Source organism: Oreochromis niloticus, linkage group LG5 (genome assembly GCF_001858045.2).
Source record: "Oreochromis niloticus isolate F11D_XX linkage group LG5, O_niloticus_UMD_NMBU, whole genome shotgun sequence".
In the NCBI taxonomy this organism is placed as follows: domain Eukaryota; kingdom Metazoa; phylum Chordata; class Actinopteri; order Cichliformes; family Cichlidae; genus Oreochromis; species Oreochromis niloticus.
In genome coordinates, this window is record NC_031970.2 from 4,931,470 (window position 1) to 4,954,362 (window position 22,893).

Here is a 22,893-nt window from a genome sequence, read left to right on the forward strand (position 1 = left end):
TTCTTTTTTCTGCTGCACTTCTCCATTTTCTTCCTCTGTTTTGATTCAGCAGACGTTTGAACAATTCATCACACACTGTGTATTGATCGTCTAAAACAGAGTTGATTATCTCTTTCAGAATCAAGTCAGAATGAAGATAGCAGCCTTTAATGGCAAGAACCTGGGACAGAAGAAAGTCCATGACAAGTTTGTCATCAAACACCTCACCAAGGTGATAATAATTTTACCTTTACAACAGAAAGCTTTAAATACAAAACCAATGACAAAATGTGTAACACTTAAATGATGTGTTTCCTCCAGATCATATCTCGGTACAGTGTGATTGTCATGCTGGAGGTGGTGGATAAGAGCGGCAAAGCCATGGAAACGTTACTTCAAGAACTCAACAAAACTGAGTGAGTTCCCTGCAGTGATAGTGTGTGAATTTAATTATTTTGATTTACAACATTTTTATGTAGAAAACTGCATGTTTACGTGGCTTTGTTTTCCTCGGCACTAACAGAAAACAACCCTACCTAAAGACTGCCAGCAAACAACTGGGACGAGACACCTACAAGGAGCAGTACGTCTGTTTCTACAGGTTTGTGTGGAAACAGACTCTAATACAACATCTCAGTGATTTGAAGACTAGAATTTAATTAAATTTAGAATTGGTGTGAATGTGAGATTCATGGCCAGACACGTTGATGTCTGACTATACGTGCTTATCAGACCAGATGAAGTGACCCTGAAGGATTCACACCAGTATGAAGATAATCAGGCTGGAGATGAAGATGCTTTTGCCAGAGAGCCTTTCATCCTGCGCTTCGATTGTCCAACTACAGGTTTGTGCTTTTTACTGTGTTTGAGTAACTCTTTAGGTTACAAAACAAAACAAGTGGAAGTGCCGAACACTGCAGTTCCTCTGATGGCCACTTAAGGACTAGCTGCAATAACATGCTAGTGCCCACAGACTCAAAGTTAAAATTTACAGCATAATGAATCACGTTTACAGCCTGAAGAAGAAAGAAACAGCTTGGGCCTTCATAGCATCTGTACAAAATTTGTCATACTTTATTGTATTTTTATAACTCACTTGAGCCATCTAAGGAACAGACTTTCTTTACTTACGTATTAGTCCAGATACCTGTGCTGAAAAGCTCCATTAAAACTACTGAAGCAGCTAATTTTACACAATTAAAAGTGAAAAAGTACAGGATCTGAAATTCACTCAAAGTAAGAAAGTAAAGAGTAACTCACTGAAGGAAAATTCTACTAACATTTTTATACAAAGTTAACTGAAACGTGTGCTATATTAATATAATAATAAAATAATATTAGTACATGTGAGTACAAAAATTATTAAAATTTGAAATCAAATTCTAATGAGTGTACTCAGTTTGAATCTGTAATGTAGGACATGTGCAGTCAAAGAGATTTAAAAAACTAACAACACTATGATATAACTTATTTTCTGTTGCCTACATGGTAGAGCGGGGACTTTACCTCCACACCTGAACAGTAAAATGAGAACAATCAAGTGAGATTCAGCAGGTGGGGGAACCCTAAGATCTGTGGAGTGGCTCAGCAAAGGGAAAACAATCACAGCTCACAATCATTTCTAATGTGAGCGTCTGTTGATTTTCTTACTGTACATGCTGTGATCAGCTGACCTGCTGCTCTTTGTGGATTTACACAACTGAATTTAATAAGATGTATACAGTTTCACAGCTATAATGGCTGATGTCTATCCCCTGCACTGACACTACACTGTTTCTTATCTTTACACTAGACAGAATACAGTTCTGGATACAGTGAATAGATCTAAACATCATCAGTTTAAATTTCACCTAAATCTGACCACGAGCACTACAGTCACTGTGCACCAGTCCAACACAGAGCTTTGCTGTGAATCCACCACATCAACGCAACCTAACCTTCTTATCCTGGACAAAACTACTGTTACGACCCGGCCTAGGGGTAACCAGGACCCAACATGCAGGTGTGCAAACAATTAAAGGTGCTAAGCAGCAGTTTATTTTCTTCAGATGAGAGCAGTGTCCAAAATAACAAACAAAAAGGTTTCTAGTTTTCCCTAATCTTCCCGCTCAGAAAATAAAAGCAAACAAAAGGCAATTCTCTGACCTAAGCTCCTCCCAAACACATGAGAAAAGGGTTTCAACAAAAAGGGCTTCTGACTCCTACTGAACTGCTGCAGTGCTCAATTCATACAGCGAATAAGAATTTACAAGGAACGGTTAAAACAACTATTTACAAACAAGCTCTTAGCCCAACACAAAGATATCTTAATTACAAAAAGCTCACACTTTACAAGAAGACTACAGCTCAGGATTCTCACACAAATGCTCAGAAGTACAAACAACTAGCTGGAGACAGGGAGAGGCCAGGGGGGTGTCAGTTGGAAGTTAAGAGTTCCTTTTGAAAATGTAAGAAGTAGAAAGTACATATATTTGTTTAAAAATGTAGGGAGTAAAAGTGAAAAATTGTATTAAGAATAAATACTCAAGTAAAGTAGAGATACCTAAAAATTCTACCTAACTACATTAACAAAGTATTAGGACTACTTCACACCATCTGGAGACTGGGCTTTGATTGACAGGTGTCCCATAGGTGCCGGACTTCACCTTCACCTACTCGAGTAACTGAACTGCTCACATTGACTGTGTTTGTGTTGTTGGTATGTTTTGGAACATTTGTGGAGTACTGTTTGTCCAGAAAGTCTGCGCCCCAGTTTTGATGACTGAATCCTGGCATTTTATCAGTGTGGGACTAATAAAGGTCATCTTTAAACAGGGGCATAGGGAGGGGAGATGAAGAAGCAGCACGCAACTCTTGCCTTCGTCTGTACTGAGCTTCAGTTAGAAACAGTATAACCTCGTCCACATTTTCTTTACATTAATACTGAGTCAGTAGAGAAGTTTCCACACTAAATTTCACAAAACAGGGGGGCTAACACAGAGAGACAGACAAGCATTTGTGCTCACATTCACACCTATGGGCAATTTAGACTAGTCAATTAACCTATCTCCACAAAGTGCATGTCTTTGGACGGTGGGAGGAAGCCAGAGTACCCGGGGAGAACCCACGCAAACACGGGGAGAACATGCAAACTCCACACAGAAAGACCCCGGCCTGATGGTGGAATTGAACTCAGGACCTTCTTGCTGTGCGGCAACAGTGCTAACCACTGTGCCACCCAATTCAATTAATACAATTACATAATTACATCACTCTGAAAGGAATGGCATTTGTTATTATTAAATTGTTATTATTATTAATTTGTCTCTGTACATGTTACAGAGGGAGCCTGTTACCTGAGCCTGACAGTGATGCCTGATAGTGTAGCACTCCACCTACTCATCTAAATACAACAAACTAAACAAAAAGGAAACCTTAATTTTGAGGTTTCAGAAAGCATGGGCCAAACCCACCATGTGATATCAACAAACTCTGTTGTTTATAGTCTGGAACAAAAAAAGGATTTTTTTTTAAATGGAACTAAATGATTATTTATGTATTTCAGTTGTTGAAGATCTGGTCCTGATTCCAGTCCACACAAAGCCAGATGACACTCCGAAGGAGCTGGACGAGCTGCATGATGTGGTTGAAGACATCAGGAAGAAATGGAAAAATGATGTAAGTTTTATGTTTTGATTTAAAAATTCAGACCAATTCAGTTTTAGTTGTATAGAGCAAATTCAACACAACAGTTGTTTCAAGGGGCGTTACAATTGTAAATACAAAGATGCATGATGACCCACTCCACCCTACCTTTCCTCCAGCTTGCCTGTGTCGCAGTTCGTTTCTGTAATAAAGAGAGGGTTTGGCTTGTTTCTAATAATCAACACTAGCAACACCTGGCCAGGTGTGCCAGCGCTACAGAAGCCCTTAGAGCTTAGCTGCTGTGTGACTCTCCTCCTTGGGATTGCTTCTTTGGATTGTGGTTGCTTTCAGTCTGGTTTCTTGTACTAAACGCTTCATACTGTATCTCTTCACTCATGCAGTGATTATACTGACTACATACACTACAGTAAGTTTAAGTTCCGACTATGAGACCTGGTTTGTGACACGTATGAGCGAGAAATGACCTGGGATTTGTTGCCTTGTTGAATATTTGTAGAATATATCAGAATATTTTCTCTTACAGGCAGAAAACTTCGCAACCTCCGCGGTCTTTCGCTACTCAGGTTAAACATGATATATAAGTCACTTAGATAACATAAAAATGTTATTGTTTGGCTTTTTTCAGTGTTTTATTTGTTCGTGAGTAAATCGGTTTGGCTGAGATTAAAGTTATAGTTTTCACACAGCTGAATAAACGTCAAACAAAAAACTGACTAAACAGAAGTGAGAGATGGTTGAGAATTTACACCAGTGTCCTGCTATATTTTAGATAGAAAGGAGCAGACGGCTGAGTTTATTAAACTCCACTGATACAGCTGGTGACGCAAAACTGAAGGCTAGACCGTCCAATTCCACAGCCGTTTACTTCCAGCCTACCCGGCCTTCGGAGGACCCGGCCCACGTAGACTGTGAAGGCCGAGTCCTCAGGAGGATGCAGCCTATGAATTTGGACACCCCTTATATATACGCACACAAAGGGAAGCAAGGAATGGCAAACAGAAGGGAGACACAGCTGAACCTAATTAGATGAGACTGAGGAAGCAAACTAGAAAACATGAACATAGAGCCAAAAATACTCGACATTACACAGGGGAGGCACAGAGAACACTTAAATGCTGGGAATGATAACAAATACCCCAAAACTAACAAAACCACTGAATATTAATGAACATGAAACATAAACCCAGAGTCCACAGACTCCTGACCATGACAGCCTAAACCTAACCAAACAGCTAATAAACAGCAAAGTGGAACTAAGATTCAACATGGGATAAATCTCTGTGCTGTTGAGAATAAGAATACCTTAATACCACAAAACATTAGAGCGCCACATACAGGCTGTAAGAAACATCTGTCATTGTATTAAGTGAGTCTGCTCTCTGTCGGCATTTTCATTTCTTCTGCAGAACATTATGATTTTGGGGGACTTTAATGCAGATGGACCTTATCTCTCCAAGAAGAAGAAGGAAAAGATCCGCATCTGCTCTCCTCCCTACAAGTGGCTCATTGCTGACGATGTCGACACCACGGCTAGCAACAAAAATGATAACACCTACGACAGGTGACACACATCACGCAGGCTAAGAGCTCAAATGGAGAAAGATACTTGTGCAACTAATTAAATAAAAGAAATTAGTGAAGACGTTATGCTTCAAAGAAATTTGGGGTGTGAGTGTCATTGAAAGACAAAAACAACAAAAAGATGTTCACTTCCATAAAGCAGTTTATGTGACTAATTCAGCTCGTTTATTTCTTTGTCTGAAGTTTTTGCTACTCAGAAGGTGATGGATTGATATGCATGAAACAAGTGTTACTTGATCTAACTTAGAACTGATCTGGATCTGGATTCAGGAATTTTCGGAAGAATTGTTAACTGTTGACAGACAGGGTGAAATTGGACATTTTGTGTCACAGATTTAAAAACATATATCTAAAATGAAATAAGAAAAATTGGAAGACTTTTTGCCCAAATCATTAATATTTCAGTAGAAATGTTCTTACTAAAATACACAAAAATGAATGTTTACACCAAATCCCTGTCAGGTTCAGGACAAGTGGGCAGCGGCCAGTTTTGTGTCTATGCTTCTGTTTGCATTCACCTCAGGGTGAAATGGAGAAGTTGGTGATTATTGTATTTTATTTTATTTTTATGATTTTTTTCATTTCATTCATTTATTTACTTGACTGTAATTCTGAGTATTCTTTGCCTTCTGGTGTTTTGGAAAATTGTACATAATGACCAAAAGGATCTACCTGTGGGTACAATAAAGTAATCAGGTCTATTCAATTCAATTCAATTCAATTCAATTTTATTTATATAGCGCCAAATCACAACAAAAGTCGCCTCAAGGCGCTTTATATTGTACAGTAGATAGCACAATAATAAATACAGAGAAAAGCCCAACAATCATATGACCCCCTATGAGCAAGCACTTTGGCGACAGTGGGAAGGAAAAACTCCCTTTTAACAGGAAGAAACCTCCGGCAGAACCAGGCTCAGGGAGGGGCGGCCATCTGCTGCGACCGGTTGGGGTGAAGAAGGAAAACAGGATAAAGACATGCTGTGGAAGAGAGACAGAGATTAATAACAGATATGATTCGATGCAGAGAGGTCTATTAACACATAGTGAGTGAGAAAGGTGAGTGGAAGGGAAAAACTCAATGCATCATGGGAATCCCCGGCAGCCTACGTCTATTGCAGCATAACTAAGGGAGGATTCAGGGTCACCTGGTCCAGCCCTAACTATATGCTTTAGCAAAAAGGAAAGTTTTAAGCCTAATCATGAAAGTAGAGATAGTGTCTGTCTCCCGAATCCAAACTGGAAGCTGGTTCCACAGAAGAGGGGCCTGAAAACTGAAGGCTCTGCCTCCCATTCTACTTTTAAATACTCTAGGAACAACAAGTAAGCCTGCAGAGCGAGAGCGAAGTGCTCTAATGGGGTGATATGGTACTACAAGGTCATTAAGATAAGATGGGGCCTGATTATTTAAGACTTTGTATGTGAGGAGCAGGATTTTGAATTCAATTCTGGATTTAACAGGAAGCCAATGAAGGGAAGCCAAAACAGGAGAAATATGCTCTCTCTTTCTAGTCCCTGTCAGTACCCTTGCTGCAGCATTTTGGATTAACTGAAGGCTTTTCAGTGAGTTTTTAGGACATCCTGATAATAAAGAATTACAGTAGTCCAGCCTGGAAGTAATAAATGCATGAACTAGTTTTTCAGCATCACTCTGAGACAGGATATTTCTAATTTTAGAGATGTTGCGCAAATGGAAGAAAGCAGTCTTACATATTTGTTTAATATGTGCGTTGAAGGACATGTCCTGGTCAAAAATGACTCCAAGGTTCCTCACAGTGTTACTGGAGACCAAGGTAATGCCATCCAGAGTAAGAATCTGCTTAGATACCATAGTTCTAAGATTTTCAGGGCCGAGTACAATAACCTCAGTTTTATCTGAATTAAGAAGCAGAAAGTTAGCGGCCATCCAGGTCTTTATGTCTTTAAGACATTCCTGCAGTTTCACTAATTGGTGTGTGTTACCTGGCTTCATGGATAGATAGAGCTGCGTGTCATCTGCATAGCAGTGAAAATTTATGCTATGTCTTCTAATGATGCTGCCTAAGGGAAGCATGTATAATGTAAATAGAATTGGTCCTAGCACTGAACCCTGTGGAACACCATATTTAACCTTAGTGTGTGAAGAGGACTCTCCATTTACTTGAACAAATTGGAGTCTATTAGATAGATATGATACAAACCACTGCAGTGCAGTACCTGTAATACCTACAGCATGTTCTAATCGCTCTAATAGGATATTATGGTCAACAGTATCAAACGCAGCACTGAGGTCTAGCAGGACAAGCCCAGAGATGAGTCCACTGTCAGAGGCCATAAGAAGATCATTTGTAACCTTCACTAAAGCTGTTTCTGTGCTGTGCTGAGCTCTGAAACCTGACTGAAACTCTTCAAATAAGCCATTCCTCTGCAGATGATCTGTTAGCTGTTTGACAACTACTCTTTCAAGGATTTTTGATATGAAAGGAAGGTTGGAGATTGGCCTATAATTAGCTAAGACTGCTGGGTCTAGAGATGGCTTTTTAAGTAAAGGTTTAACTACAGCCACCTTGAAGGCCTGTGGTACATAGCCGATTATTAGAGAGAGGTTGATCATATTTAAGATCGAAGAATTAATTAATGGCAGGACTTCTTTGAGCAGTTTTGTAGGAATGGGGTCTAAAAGACACGTTGATGGTTTGGAGGAATTAATTATTGAAGTTAACTCAGAAAGATCAATTGGAGAAAAAGAGTCTAACTTAACACCGATGGTACTAAAAGTAGCTGTAGACAATATTACATCTGTGGGATGATTATTGGTAATTTTTTCTCTAATGATAAAAATTTTATTTGTGAAGAAGTTCATGAAGTCATTACTAGTTAACGTTAAAGGGATTGTTGGCTCAGTAGAGCTCTGACTTTTTGTCAGCCTGGCTACAGTGCTGAAGAGAAACCTGGGGTTGTTCTTATTTTCTTCAATCAGTGACGAATAGTAAGATGTTCTGGCTTTGCGGAGGGCTTTCTTATAAAGCAGCAAACTATTTCTCCAGGCTAAATGATGATCCTCTAAATTTGTGACACGCCATTTCCTCTCCAGCTTACGAGTTATCTGCTTTAGGCTACGTGTTTGAGAATTATACCACGGAGTCAGGTACTTCGGATTTGAGGCTTTAGTTTTCACAGGAGCTACAGTATCCAGAGTCGTACGTAGTGAGGAGGTAAAATTATTAACAAGATAATCGACCTCTGTTGGAGTAGCGTTCAGATAGCTGCTCTGCTCTATGTTGGTACAGGGCATTGAAGATGATAACAGTGGGTGGATTATATTCTTAAACTTAGTTACAGCACTTTCAGAAAGACATCTACTGTGATAAAGTCTACTCTCCACTGCTGTGTAACCAATTATTGTAAATGTAAATGTTATCAGGAAATGATCAGACAGCAGAGGGTTTTCAGGAAACACTGTTAAATGTTCAGTTTCTATGCCATATGTTAAAACAAGATCTAGAGTGTGATTAAAGTGGTGGGTGGGTTCTTTTACATTTTGAGAGAAGCCAATTGAGTCTAATAACAGATTAAATGCGATGTTGAGGCTGTCATTTTTAGCATCTACATGGATGTTAAAATCACCCACAATAATTATTTTATCTGAGCTGAGCACTAAATCAGATAAAAAGTCTGAGAAATCAGAGAGAAACTCTGTGTAAGGCCCAGGTGGACGATAGATAATAACAAGTAAGACTGGTTTCTGAGTTTTACAGCTGGGGTGGACATACTGTTTGAAGAAATTCAAAGTTCATACTGTGCAAAGGAACTAATGAATATAGCTTGTGGAGGTATGTAGTCTCAGGCTCTTAATCTTCTAAAGTAAAGCTGTTAAAATGTGTTTTTATAGATGTAATTTTACTTAATTCTGTATCCCAAACTTATTCTCACAATTGAGTTTTAGTAAATAAGACTTATTTGGTCTGATTTTTTTTTATGTAAGAGAGAAGCCAACAACACTAAGGCAAGAAACAGGGGAAATGAGAAATAAACCTTCATAATTTGACAGAGTACAAACAAATTCATGTAGGAAAATACTGACGAGTGACTGATTTATGTGTGAAACATTTGTGTGTCTGGTTGATATACAGATTTGCAAATGTGTTTGAGTGGTAGCAGTCTGCTTGTGGGTCTTTTAGTGTGCTGAACCATGCCAAACCTTGTGGCTAAAGTGTCCTTTTTTATTTTTAAAGAAGATTCTTTTTTCTAAGAGTGCCTCTGACAACTAATGAGAAATAATATTGGCATCAGTGAATTTCAGTTTGAGACAGAAAACTGAGAGATAAAACTATTGGGGCTTCACACTGTAAAGTATACAGAAAGAAATCAAGTTCTTAACTGTTTAAAAATAATGTGTCTCCTCTTTGTCAAACAGAATTGTGGTGTATGGGGACACTATGCTGAATGCCATCGTCCCCAACTCGGCCAAGTCTTTCAACTTTCAGAAAGAGTTTAACCTGACCGATGAGGAGGTGAGACTCACGTTTTTTTCAGAGCTCAAAGATAGAAATGATTTAACTGGTTTCAGCATTTGAAAGGAGAGCGTCTGTGTTGTCATTCAAATTTTTAAGGCCCGGGGCATCAGTGACCATTACCCCGTGGAGGTGGAGCTGAAGACCAAAGATGCGACTGCGATGGCGTCTGGGGAAGGTCATTATTTTTTCATCTCTGACTCTTACTGTATTTATACTTAACAGCAGGAATGGGGATTGATAAGAGTTTAGTGATTCTGACGCCATTATCAATATCGTTGGGTTTTCATTGGCTCTGCTTTAAGGGTCACCACCATTTCTTAGCAGCGCATCGAAGACATTCTATTTGTGCAAATTAATTACATGCTGTGTGGTCAAATGTTTGTGCATGTTGGAGGCATTTCCTCTCTTTGCTATGATCAGCACTGAGATCATACCTCGAAAGAGTAATGTATTACACAGAACACTTTTAATAAAAGTAATGCAGTATGTTACTTAATTACTCCCAGGAGAAAGTAAGTCATTATACTACACATTATATTACTTTTGCGATTCACCATAAAATTACCTGAGACAAACTGTCTCATAAATACCATATAACAGTATAGACCCGAGGCTACAGTCCCACGCACCAGCACAAATCCCTATCCTAAAGAGGACAGACATACAGTGTTTACTTTTGTATTTAGGTATGAACACAAAGCCTACAACACAAAGCAAAGATGAAAACCAGACCAAAGACCGTTTAAAACAATCGCCACAGTGAGTCTACTGTAGAAACATGAACCAGGAGAAGTGGAAGCTACATCCTGACTACTTATCACTGCTTTTGTTACCTGTGGCAGATCAGGGACTGGCTATTGGGCTGGGATCAGCATTCAGTCAGCTTTAACATCACTCTATTAAACACTTTTTATGATCTTCTAAGTCACCCCAACTGGTTGTGGCGATGGCCCCGCCCCTTCCTGAGCCTCATTCTACTGGAGGTTACTTCCTGTTGAACGGGAGTTTTTACCTCCCACTATCGCCGAAGTACTTGCTCATAGGGGGTCATATGATTGTTGGGTTTTTCTCTGTATGTATTATTGTAGGGTCTACCTTACAATATAAAGCGCCTTGAGACGACTGCTGTATAAATAAAACTGATTTGAATTAAGTAAATACGTTTCTAAAAGTGGCCCCCATTTATGTGTTCAATACTTTTTACTGAAAATTGGTAATTGGGCAGGGATAGCTCAGTAGGTAGAGTGTCTGCCCCATGATCGGAAGGTCGGGGGTTCGACCCCACTGAACGGCTACCCTGAGGTACCCCTGAGCAAGGTACCGCCCCTACACACTGCTCCCCGGGCGCTGCACTGGTGGCTGCCCACTGCTTCACTGGGTGAATGGGTTAAATGCAGAGGAGTAATTTCCCTTCGGGGACTAACACAACACACTTTACTTTACACTTAACATGTGCAATACTTACTTTACTTACTGTATTTCATCTTTCTAATATTAAACAGGAAAACGGAAGCAAGGACAAGCATCCAACACGCCAACCAAGAGAGGACGTAAGAATGTTTAGTGTTAAACTTGCTATTAATTTTTAAAATTTGTGTTGCTCCAGTTAAAGTGTGTAATTTTTTTTTTCAATTCAGTTTTTCTTCAGATTTAACTGAAATCAAATCAAGGTTATTTTTTGGATATCATTCACTCACAGAAATTATGTTCAATAAAAAGAACCTGATTCACAAGTTGCTTCATGTTATGAGTAGCACTTGGCCAGGGTGCGACAAAAGAACTTCCTTTTAACAAGAAGACACCAGTACCTGGTGTGTGCTGCACAATATGTACACCCTACTGAACATACCCACTTTAAATAAAACAGCGGTGAAAATGCAACTTTCTTGTGTCCTTCAGAGGCTGAACTCCCTGACAGTTTCAATCAATGACCATAAGTAAGAGGCCTTTCAGGTGCCTCTGTGTTATCTTGAGTTCTTTTCTAACATCCTGAGCAGTTGTAAAAAGGAACCTTCTCTTTGTCAGGCGCTGTCATAAAGTCTCAAACATTTTAGGAAAATATTAAGTAATTTGGATTGAAGCAAACAGGAAATGCAAGGTGTTGTTGTCTTTATAACTGCCTCCTCACATCCTTTTGTGCATCCTTTTTCCTCAACTATCGCATGTTTCAGTCCCATTTATTCCCCGCTGCCTCGGTCTCAGTATGATAGATTGTTGTTACTCATGCTTTAGTGGATGTGGATTTCTACTCCCTGGGAAGCCTCCACTTCACAGATCGGTGGTATGTTACTCATTATCTTGAGCTGAATTGAGCTATTTCACTGGTAGTACACAGGTGTGACACGTGCAGCTGGATCAGCCTCATACAGACTGCCTTCTCCGCGCAGACGACAACATTTGTCTTTATCATCTGTGACGTTAACACTGTTTTATAACAGCTGTTGGTCAAACAGTTGAGTCGTAGACTTGATTTTCAGGAGCCGCTGCAGACATACCAGGAAATAAACGTGGGGAATATTTGGTCTTTAATGATGCGTGTCTGCTTTAACACGACACACAGTCTGCTGTGCCGTTGGTTTTCACTTCTCCCCATTAACACGATGAAGAACAATAAGTTAAACGGTTCAGTAAATGTTATTGTTCTGCAGACACACACTTTGATATCCTCCTGAGAACTGAGGTAAATAGTATCTGTCAGAGTAACTTTTTGTGATTTACGTGCCCACTGCAGAGGACATAATGAACAGGCGGGGTCTCAGGAGGATATGACTTGAGGATGTTCGGCCCTACAACTAAGACATGCATGTTATAGCTTCTCCACTCAGATGCAGCGTTAATCCATTAAGGGTGCACTGTGATTAACCTGTGGCACACCTGCCACTAGCATTTACTAGAAAGCGGGATTTTGTTTCATCCTGGTAATTTCAAGGTTTTGTTTTCTGCGAATGTGATTAACGTCTTACCTGGGTTACTATGGCGATTATAAATCAACAGGTATGAAATTACCACGCACTCTCCTGTCAGTTCTCCGAAAAAGTAGTGTCCCAAGAAATGATTATAGACTCAACTTTATTATTTGATTTTTTTCTCCTGTTTGCTGGGAACAATGCTACAACAGTTTTATTGTTTTATAAACATCAGCCTCAGTTTGCACGTAGACTTCAGTTTTAATATTTGTCTTTTACTCTCAGAGTGTTAAACATCAGTGGCGCTGCAGCTGAAAAAAACCTAAAACTGTCCTTTAAAGATAAATTTAATAAAATACTCGATTACCAGATTCTCTGTTAACTTACACAGCTGGATGGCTTGCTGTAGGCTTCAAATCAAATTGTCAAATTTGATTGTCGTAATCCTTCTTTCAGTCTGATCATTCATTGATCGCTGCTGATAGTAAATTATACTCCACAGTGAGTTATTATCACGTAGCTGATTTATTGTCTTACTGGGTTGTTTTCATTATGTATTATGTGTGTAACATCTTCATATTTTTACTAAATTATATATTATTTTTCCTTTGGCACAATAATTAATCAGTGTGATTGGTCAGATGCTGTCAGCTCCACACCTTTTACGTGACACGCTCATACCTGCAACAGGAAACACTGCTTTAACTTAGCTGAAAACAGCCTTCGTGTGACCACTTATCCTGACTGCCAGTGTCAGTGTTAGAGACCAGGAAAGAAACGCCGGTGTCCTGGATTCATTCTGACAGTTGCTATATTGCATCCAGACATGTGCTCTGCAACTGTAACTGTATTTACTGCTGCCTAAAAAAACAAGTCAATAAACTTTGGATAAAATGTCATATTACTATATTTAGGATGATTACTTATGTGGGAATATCACCAACTTAACTCGCAGGCTTTGCTTGTGTGTGAAAAATAACTCACAACAATAAATAAACAAAATCAAATAAATGCATTTATAAAGACATATTTTACGACACATCTGTTTGACATTAATCTGAAACATCGGTTCAGGAACGCTGCTGCTTTGCTTTCTTCTTTTACCTTTTGGGGTTTTTATGTTTTCATGCTGTCTTTTCTCCTTTTGTTTGGCTTCTTGTTTTGCTGGAGTTTAATTTTGTTATTTTCACTGTGTTCCATCATTGTAAACCCACACATGTGTTTCATGTTTCTATCCTCTCCGTTTTGGACATTCAGTTTATGTAGTGAAATGTGACGTATAAATAAACGTGGTTTTGGCTTATGGTGTTGTTTCTATTCTTGTTTCTGTGTTTTATAAAACTTTTTTTAATAATTGGTTGGTGAGCAACAGGATTCCTCATCTGGAGGGGTGACAGTAATCTGGGCTGGGCCTTGTAATTACAGAAGTTTTAAACTTGCATCCTGTTAACAATAAGTGGTTGAACAGAAAACCATATTTTTGCCGTGGATTATGGAGACTAATATAGGCTATTCATTCACTTAAACACCGAAATCCAACAGTTTAATTAAGTACAGTCCTATTCTGATTACTGTCATATGAGAGCGAGAGAAAGAATCAGCTGCACTGACTTGTATCAGCAGACAAAGAGAGAGAGCTGCACATGCGCTGTAAATTGATTATCTTCAGTTTTCACTTTTTCAACTGAAAATGGGTTTGCTGCACTGAGTGATGTCACCTTCATTCCATTCCTATTCTGTGCAGTCAGAAATCACATCTACTCCCTACAGGTGACCTATTTGTTAAAAATTCTAAATCCCCTCCTTATTTGCATGAACCAGACTAGAAAATTATGCTTTGTTTATATATTTTGAAAGTTGCTTAATGGGAGAAATTTCTACACTGTAAATTCTTATTAGTTAACTTCACTGAGATAAAGCATGCAAACCTCAAAAAATACATACATACATATCTATATATCTATATCTTTCTATATATATGAGTGAGTAAAGACTACTCAGTATTATTATTTTAAACAGGTAATGTGAAAGTTCTTGCAACATATGATTTGTTAGCTGTGTTTAACTGAACCCTGTAGTGATGGATCATATTGAACATATATCTGGGTGTAAAACAAGGGAATAATGATATGGAGCTTCATTCTCCTCTAGTATTTTTTTGTATTTCCATCGCTGAAACTTCCAAATGCAGCAGAACTATTTGCCCTTTTATGCAGCACTGGGTCAGAGTACCTATTGAACCGTCTCATAAGCCAGGATGTATTTCTGAGTAAGACCAATGTGTGTAACTGCGCTCCTCATTGTTAGCATCCACTGAATTTGTACAATTGGGAGGTCGGTGATGTGAGACTTAATATTTTGTTGTTATAGTTAAAAAGAAGATCGCAGACTTCAATGTTTCAAATCTTGGAGTTAGAAAAATGAAATTTACAGAGAAATTTTATAAGGGTGAGATATGACATATTTACAATGTCCGTGGATGATTTATATGATTTTTGGTTAAGTGCTTTTGCGTCATCAAAGAATTATTAAAACAATTAATTATAGGAGAGTTTGTCGGGATTAGAGTGCGACATCAGGTAGATTTGAATTGAATATTCTTTATTTATTTATGGTGCTGATGGACCATCTTTAAGGCTCTAGCACCAGACTTGAAAAGAAGTTTCATAAAATATGGGACTCATTTATGGCGTACACCGGTTTGGATATTTCTGTTATTTTTTCACAGGCCCTGGTATAATACAAGCATGTCACTGCTATTTTACATATGAATATTATTAATTCTATCTCATAATTAAAGTGTCTGGAATTTCTATTTATTAATTTGTATTCTTGAGCCGGGTTGTCTGTTTTGTTCTGTTCTGTTGGTTTTGTTTTGTTTAATGGGGGTGTCATTGTAAAAGTTTAAAACTCAATAAATACATGAGAGGAATTAAAACGTGCTCATATTTTGAAATTGTTTGACAGAAGAAATCAGAAAATTCCCATAAAAAATCTTTGTTGTACTTTGGTGGCTGCTAGATCACTGTCCACAGCATCAGAGGAAAGTGGCAGAAGTCGAAAAGGCTCCATTCAAAACTGGAGAAAACAGTTGATAGGGACAGCTGTTTATAGTCAAAACTTAAGTTATAAACAGTTGCTGAGCCTCCTCCATGACCTAAGGACCTCGGGGGGTTAAAATATGTGTGTTAAAATACTCCCCCAGAGAGATCCATGTTTCAGTCACGCAGAAAAAGTCCAAACTCTGGGACCTAAAAAATTACTTTTTGTTCAGGATGGACCTTGCATTCACCAGACCTATTATTGTGGGAACTGGGTCTGTAGAAGCACTAGCGGGAGAAATAGGTGAAATCCGTGCAAGATGCCGCAGATTCCCAAGGTTGACACCTTTCCAGTGCAGGTCAAGGCGAGTGGAACGATGGGGATAGGACACCTGATCCAAGTTGGTACCCAGTGGCGTGTCTAGAAAATTTTTGTTGGGGGGGCCAGGTAGGGGCACAGATTTGGAGAAGGGTGGCAGATGTGATTGGCAGATAATGTTAAAAAAAAATTCTACCAACCGTTAAGTGTTTAGTCAGCATTCAAGGACAGCAATATTTGCATAGTATTTTTACTGACATATAGTGCACATATGTTTTGGGCACAAACATTTTTGAATATTAAAATACGAACATTTTTAACATACAGTTGGCAAATTAGCCAATGCAAAACTTTATCTGCCTATTAAAAAAAGAAGATAATCTTCTCACAAGTGGGGAAACAACTGAAAAGACTAACATTTGAATGAAACCTGAAAGCAAGTAAATACTTTCTATGCTACCTTATGGTAAACTTTGGTAATATTGATGTATAAAGAACAACACTGGCTGATGATGAAATACAGTCAGCTGGCATGGTGACACTGCCAGTATTAACCTGCAGGGCTGAACTGGGATAAAAAATCGGGCATTTTGACTACAGACCGGCCCCCCAGATATTAAAGCCATAAAGCCTTTGAAAGAAAACAAACGCTGTTGTGACAGTGATGTACACTGTCCTTTGGTATATGTATGATTTCTATACATTTTACGTCAGATAAAAACTTTTTTCGCAAGAATCAGATAATTATTTAATAAAAGCTAGACATTTTAAATGAGAATAAGAAAGAAAAGTATTTCTTTGTGAACCCCTTTCCCTGTTAATACCCTACCTGGCCCCCCTGGCATAACTTTGCTAGATAACTTTGCTAGCTCATTGATCAGTTTCATGATTGAAGTAGCAACAGGAGAGAGAGGGGGAGAGAAGAAGAGGCAGCTGACAGCATAAACACAGAATAACTCCAGCTTTGTGTCTTTTTCATTCTAGCTGAAGTCCGGGACAAACTGCGTCTCTTTTCAGCTCAATACGAAACGCGTAATATTGTCTCTGAATGAGGGACCATTCCATTTTTAAGGAGCCGTTGGCAACTCTACTAACTAACCTTATGAATAAAATAAAGTTCACTATCAGTAACATCATAGCACCCACCCAGCTGTATAGAAACTCCGTCATGCTAGCTAGCACGCAGTACAAGTTACTGTAACTGACTGTAAAAAGTCAGCACAAGGAAAATAAACTACCCCTAAACTTGGTTTATATCTGACCCAGATAGACTGCAGGTCATAACTTCTTACCTGAAGTTCAGTTCACCTGACACTCGGACTGGCGGCTGCCTCGGGTCTCTCCTCCTGCCTACCCTTCCCTCATCCACCTGCTGGCCTCCGTGGAAGCTCCACCATAGCCACCACCAAACAACTGAGTTATTTTTATACATCGGCCAGCATCTGGACAATCCACCACCTCTCATTGTTCATGCCGTTACAAAAAAAAAAGAAAAAAAAGTCATCAGCTGACCAGGCAAATGCCCGATGGCCAGTCCAGCTATGTTAACCTGTTAATCTTCGCTGAAAAATTGTTTTCTGCGGTGCCGTCTTTCATGCTTGGCACTCCTACCTTTGCTAACGTGATGCTCATAGTGCAGAAGCCCATGCTGCATTCACTTACACTCGGATATCTGAACTTCACTGTGAAAACATGATCGTACATTTGATGTTTCATTGAATTTTATTGTTTTAGCTTCGGGGTGTCACCTGGGGTGGCCAGTCTGGTTGGGGGGTGGCCTGTGCCCCCCCAGGCCACCCCACTGGACACGCCACTGTTGGTACCAGCCAGGAATGAACAGGGTTCAGGGAACTCCAGGATCTAGAAAGTCTAGGAACCGATCCATATTGGATCAGGAAAGTTCCCGGAGACTGGGCCAAACTGGGCCTCAGCCCCTCTAGCTGCTTGCCACAACATCTGTGAAGGCTTCTCCAGTGAGGTGGGTGTGGTGCCCAACAAAGGTAAGCCGGTACTCCAGCCAAGAGTGGGGCTAAGGAATCAGGTCTGATTGCTACAGTGTTTGCTAAAAAAAGTCTTGAGAGCATTGTTGAGGAAGCAAATATCCTTTTAAAATTACTAAATAACAATAAAGAAGCAGAAGCAAACAGAGATGCAACACAAAGCAGAGTAAAGAACAACAACACGTAGAAGTCATCTGTCCGTGTCAGTAGTGTTGTAAAGTCTGTGAACATAAAGAAAGGTCATAATATCACTCACTTCCATATGGCTTAAAACCCTGCCCAACTTAAGGTACCACATCTTGATAACTGACCATATATGTTTCATTTTTAAATATAACTGAAACTGCAAACACATATTTAAAGTTAGCATCATTAGAAGAAGTACAAAAACTTATGTTCCAAAGTTAATGATGTTAATGATGCTGATACCTTAAATATTAATGATCCAGTTATTTCTTGCTCTTTTATTCAACCAACCACTCTGATCAAGTTGCATAAGTTTCTGTCAAAGATTCATGCAGTTGACAAAAACGTTCATCAAAAACATTTAACATCTGATTAATAATTCTCATTATTTTCACATGATTTGAATGATTCGCAAGCTTTTTCAAAATCCCTTTTCCGTTATAGTGTAATTCTTCATATTACATACAAGTATGTAATTACAAGTATGTAATTGTCATGGTGCTGGGTCGTTGACCCAGCGTTTTGTGTTTGGCATTATGTTTATTATTATTACTGATTTAATGTTTAATTTCTTCATGATTATCTTTATTAGTATGTAGGTTTCATTCTCAGGGTTTCCAGTTCTAGGTTCATTTCCTGTGTCGTTCCCCTGGTGCTTCGTTCGTGTCCCTGAGTTTGTGTTTGTGAATTTCCTGTTTTACTTTGAAGGTCTGTGTCTGTTATCACTGTGTTAGCTTGTGTTTTCCTGTCGTCTTGTGAACGTGCTCCTTGTCGGCTCGTCTGTGTTTCATGGTGTGTTTGTTCCTTAGGCTTCATCTCTCTGCCCTTCACGCCGTTACGTTATTATTTCAGGTTTGCTCTTTAGTTTTCCCAGTTTAGGTTTCTTCAGTAACTTCTCATGCCTCATTGCCTCGTGAAGCGTTTCAGCACATTGTATCGATACTGAGTCGACAGTGTTGCTGTTTTGCTCCATACTGTCACCTGCTGGACCTTAAATATCATTGCAGGCAACGTACTTGAGACTCACAACAGACACTGATTCAATGACCTAGTCATACTTGTATACACTGTAAGGTATTGTACTTTCCATGGAATGATTTTATACCTTTTACATTTCAAATATTGTAGACATCTTTAAAATATATTGTGAATGACATTAAGTGGAAATTAAAGTACTGAATTAATGAAAGTATTGTGAATGTAATGTTACCCATTTAAATATAATTGACTCAGAGTTTATTATAAATTTCTATTCTATTATCCAATGTTTTTGCATTCAGTCTATTGCGATTTTCTTTTTTACACCATTTCCCCAGCTTTGGAGAACACACGCTCAAAGGGCACAGATGAAGCTGGGGTACACAAAAACTGTAAACTCAGGTGGAAAAGGTTCGAATAAGATGTCTTCCTAATACCCCAGTACGTTAAAGGATCCTCTTGGAATGTTTCTCTCGGCCAAGTAGCGCTTTTGTTTGTAAGAAAGCTCCGCAGAACAGATGCGACATTTAACCTGCATAAAATGAAATAAATCATTTACACTGCAGGTCACATTGCTGTTTTTCCAATTGTGATAGATTACACTGAAACAAAGACAGACAAACAGTTACCTTATTTGCAGTTAAAAGATCGAAATGATCCCACACAGCAGAAACTTTTCTTTTGCTTTTGGGCTCCATTTTGTTATGGAGAGATATGTATTTGGTTTTTTTTTTTATCTTTGCGAGAGTAATTTTGTTTATTTTTTTGGTGGCGACTCATTCCGTTGACAGATGCAGATGCGGTACCTTTTAAACACAGTTTGGAGCGTTGGCAATGAGCGATACAGCAGCTGTATCAATCACGTGACTTTTCCTTAAAGCGACACACGCACCGATACAGGTGTCGCTCTGTGAGCTTGATACATGGCCAGAAAAAGACGTCAGCATCACTAATTTGAGGACTGTGACAGGAAGATGGCGCCTTTGCTCGGCTTGACGTCTACCTGCCTACGTTGTATTGTATTTTATGCTTTTAAATCAGCCCTGACGTTTAATATATGGAGCTATGCTGCTGTGATTTACGACCGTTCTTCCTTGCTCCACATCAAAGAGTCTATGGAATGTCTTTATGATGACTGGGACAGTTATAGAAAAACTTTCCTCCCACCATTTGTTCACTCTTCCACCTCACCGGATTACTTCTTGCTACCTGCGAAACGTGCCCTAAGCAATTCCAAGAAGAAATCGAGGAAAAGAGGCTGTAGGGCTGGTGTTCCGTGGCGCCGCTGGAGACCTCGCATGCGGACACGGTGTTTGCTGTCTATTCCACTCCGACAAGCTGATGGGAAACCTGCGCTGCCAGCTTTTAATCGGATTGCGCTCTTGAACGCCCGCTCCATCGCAAACAAATCCTTCTCTCTGAATGAGCTCTTCACAAGGAAAAGCCTGGATTTTCTGTTTCTCACTGAAACATGGCAGAGGGAATTTATTCACCTAAACGAACTGCGTCCTGCAGACTGCTCTTACTTGGGCGCCCCCCGTTTAGGTCGCCGTGGTGGAGGTCTTGCAGTTGTCTTTAAGGACAGTTTCACCTGCAGAGGTATGCAAACTGAAAACTATTCTTCCTTTGAGTCGCAAACGATTAAGGTGGGCTCTACGAACATCTTTTATTGTGTTTTAGTCTATCGCCCTCCTGGCCCTGCTACTGAGTTCTTAAAGGATTTTATGGACTTCTTATCTTCTATTATCAAGCTGGAGAAAGTTTTAATTCTTGGGGATTTTAACATTCATATTGATGATCCCTCATCTAACTCTGCAGCTGAACTTCTATCTATATCTGAGTCTTTTAACCTTGTCCAACATGTCTCCGGTCCAACCCATTTAAAAGGCCATACCTTGGACCTTGTTTTTTCCTTGGGCCTCAACATTGGCAATGTGTTTGCTGAGGATGTACATTTGAGTGATCATAACTGTATCTTTGTTGAACTTAATTTTAGCTCTAAACAGACGCCTGTGAAGTTAAAAACTCATAGACGCATAATAACTGAGACTACTGCTGAGAGGTTCTCCATTATATTTGATAGGTCGCCACTTTTTACCGGAAACGATGTAAATGTTCTTATTCAGTCTTTTAATAGAGAATGCACATCCATTTTGGATCAAGTGGCACCTATTAAAACAAGCTCGGCTTTACAAAAGAAGACCCCTGGATAAATGAGTCTATCTTAAACTTAAGGAGAATATGCCGCAAAATAGAACGACTATGGAAGAAAACCAAACTTGACGTACATAGGCTCCATCTTCGAGATCTCATGCTCTCCTTAAATGACACGGTGAGAACTGTTAGATCTGAATATTTTTCTAGACTCATAACAAAAAACAAGAGAAATCCCAAGTTTCTTTTTGACAAAGTTAGTGCTATTGTCTCCCCAGATGTGGTACCTTTAGATGTACACTCTAAGGTAGATAGTAATAAACTCCTCCGATTTTTTGTTGATAAGATTAACGACATCAATGCTAAAATCTCCCCAAAGCTTTCTTGTTCTCCGAGTCAGGCACTCCCTTTGTACTCCTGGTCGACTTTTACAACTGTAACATATGATGAAATAGCAGCCCTGGTTGACAAAATGAAGCCGTCCTCAAGCCCCTCAGACATTATCCCCACTAAGCTTTTTATTAATGCCTTTGACACCATTGGTCCCTGGGTTGTGAACCTTTTTAATGTTTCTCTTCAGACTGGGGTGTTCCCCAGCTTTTTTAAACATGCCATTGTGGAACCAAGGCTCAAAAAACCCAACCTGGACCCAACACTACTTCAAAATTTAAGACCTATCTCCAAACTCCCATTTATGTCAAAACTCCTTGAGAAGGCAGTAGCTGTTCACCTTACGGCATACTTGGAGAAATACAACATCCATGACCGTTTTCAATCTGGGTTCCATAAATTGCATTCCACTGAGACAGCACTACTGAAAGTCACTAATGATATTATGATGTCAGCAGACTCCGGAGAATACACAGTCCTAGTCTTGTTAGACCTTACCTCAGCCTTTGATACAGTCAACCATACCATCCTGATAAACAGACTGAGAGACCTGGTTGGGATGTCTGGCTCTGTTCTAGACTGGTTTTCATCTTATATATCTGAAAGGAGTTTTAGTGTGTCTGCAAACCAGATCATGTTGGAATCTACAGAGTTGTTGTGTGGAGTTCCTCAGGGCTCTGTGCTGGGACCTATTCTGTTTTTAATATACATTCTTCCTTTAAGTCAGATAATACAGCAGTTTCCTGAAGTATCTTATCATCTTTTTGCTGATGATATTCAGCTATATTATTCTTTTAAGCCTGCTGAAGCTCTTAAGCTCTCCAATCTGATTGACTGTTTAACCAACATTAAACAATGGTTAAACAATAACTGCTTACAGCTAAACCCGGCCAAAACAGAAACTTTGATTATTGCACCAGGCAGTGCAATACCTGATATTAAACGGCGACTGGGTGACTTAGGTTCCTCACAGAAACATAACCTTAGAAACTTGGGTGTCATTTTTGATGAAGCTTTTTCTTTGGAGGGACATTTAAATCAGACAGTAAGAACCTGCGTTTTTCACTTAAGGAACATTTCTAAACTTAGATCCATTGTGTCAACAAGTGAACTCGAGATGATAATACATGCTTTTATCTCTACAAGACTTGACTACTGTAACAGCCTGTTTACTTGTCTAAACAAGAAAGGGCTAGCCCGCCTACAGGTTGTTCAAAAC

The 22,893-nt window shown here is 39.3% G+C and overlaps 1 protein-coding gene across 1 annotated transcript; it reads left to right on the top strand.

Moving 5' to 3' along the window:
* On the top strand, positions 1–13,877 carry LOC100702290 (deoxyribonuclease-1). The gene is made up of 9 exons (XM_019359389.2): positions 1–211; positions 301–395; positions 503–580; positions 712–824; positions 3,524–3,636; positions 5,031–5,185; positions 9,601–9,697; positions 9,797–9,875; positions 11,203–13,877. Exons 1-9 carry the CDS (start codon positions 131–133, stop codon positions 11,262–11,264), a joined length of 873 nt encoding a protein of 290 aa, XP_019214934.1. The 5' UTR covers positions 1–130; the 3' UTR covers positions 11,265–13,877.
* Positions 13,878–22,893: the final 9,016 nt, after the last annotated feature.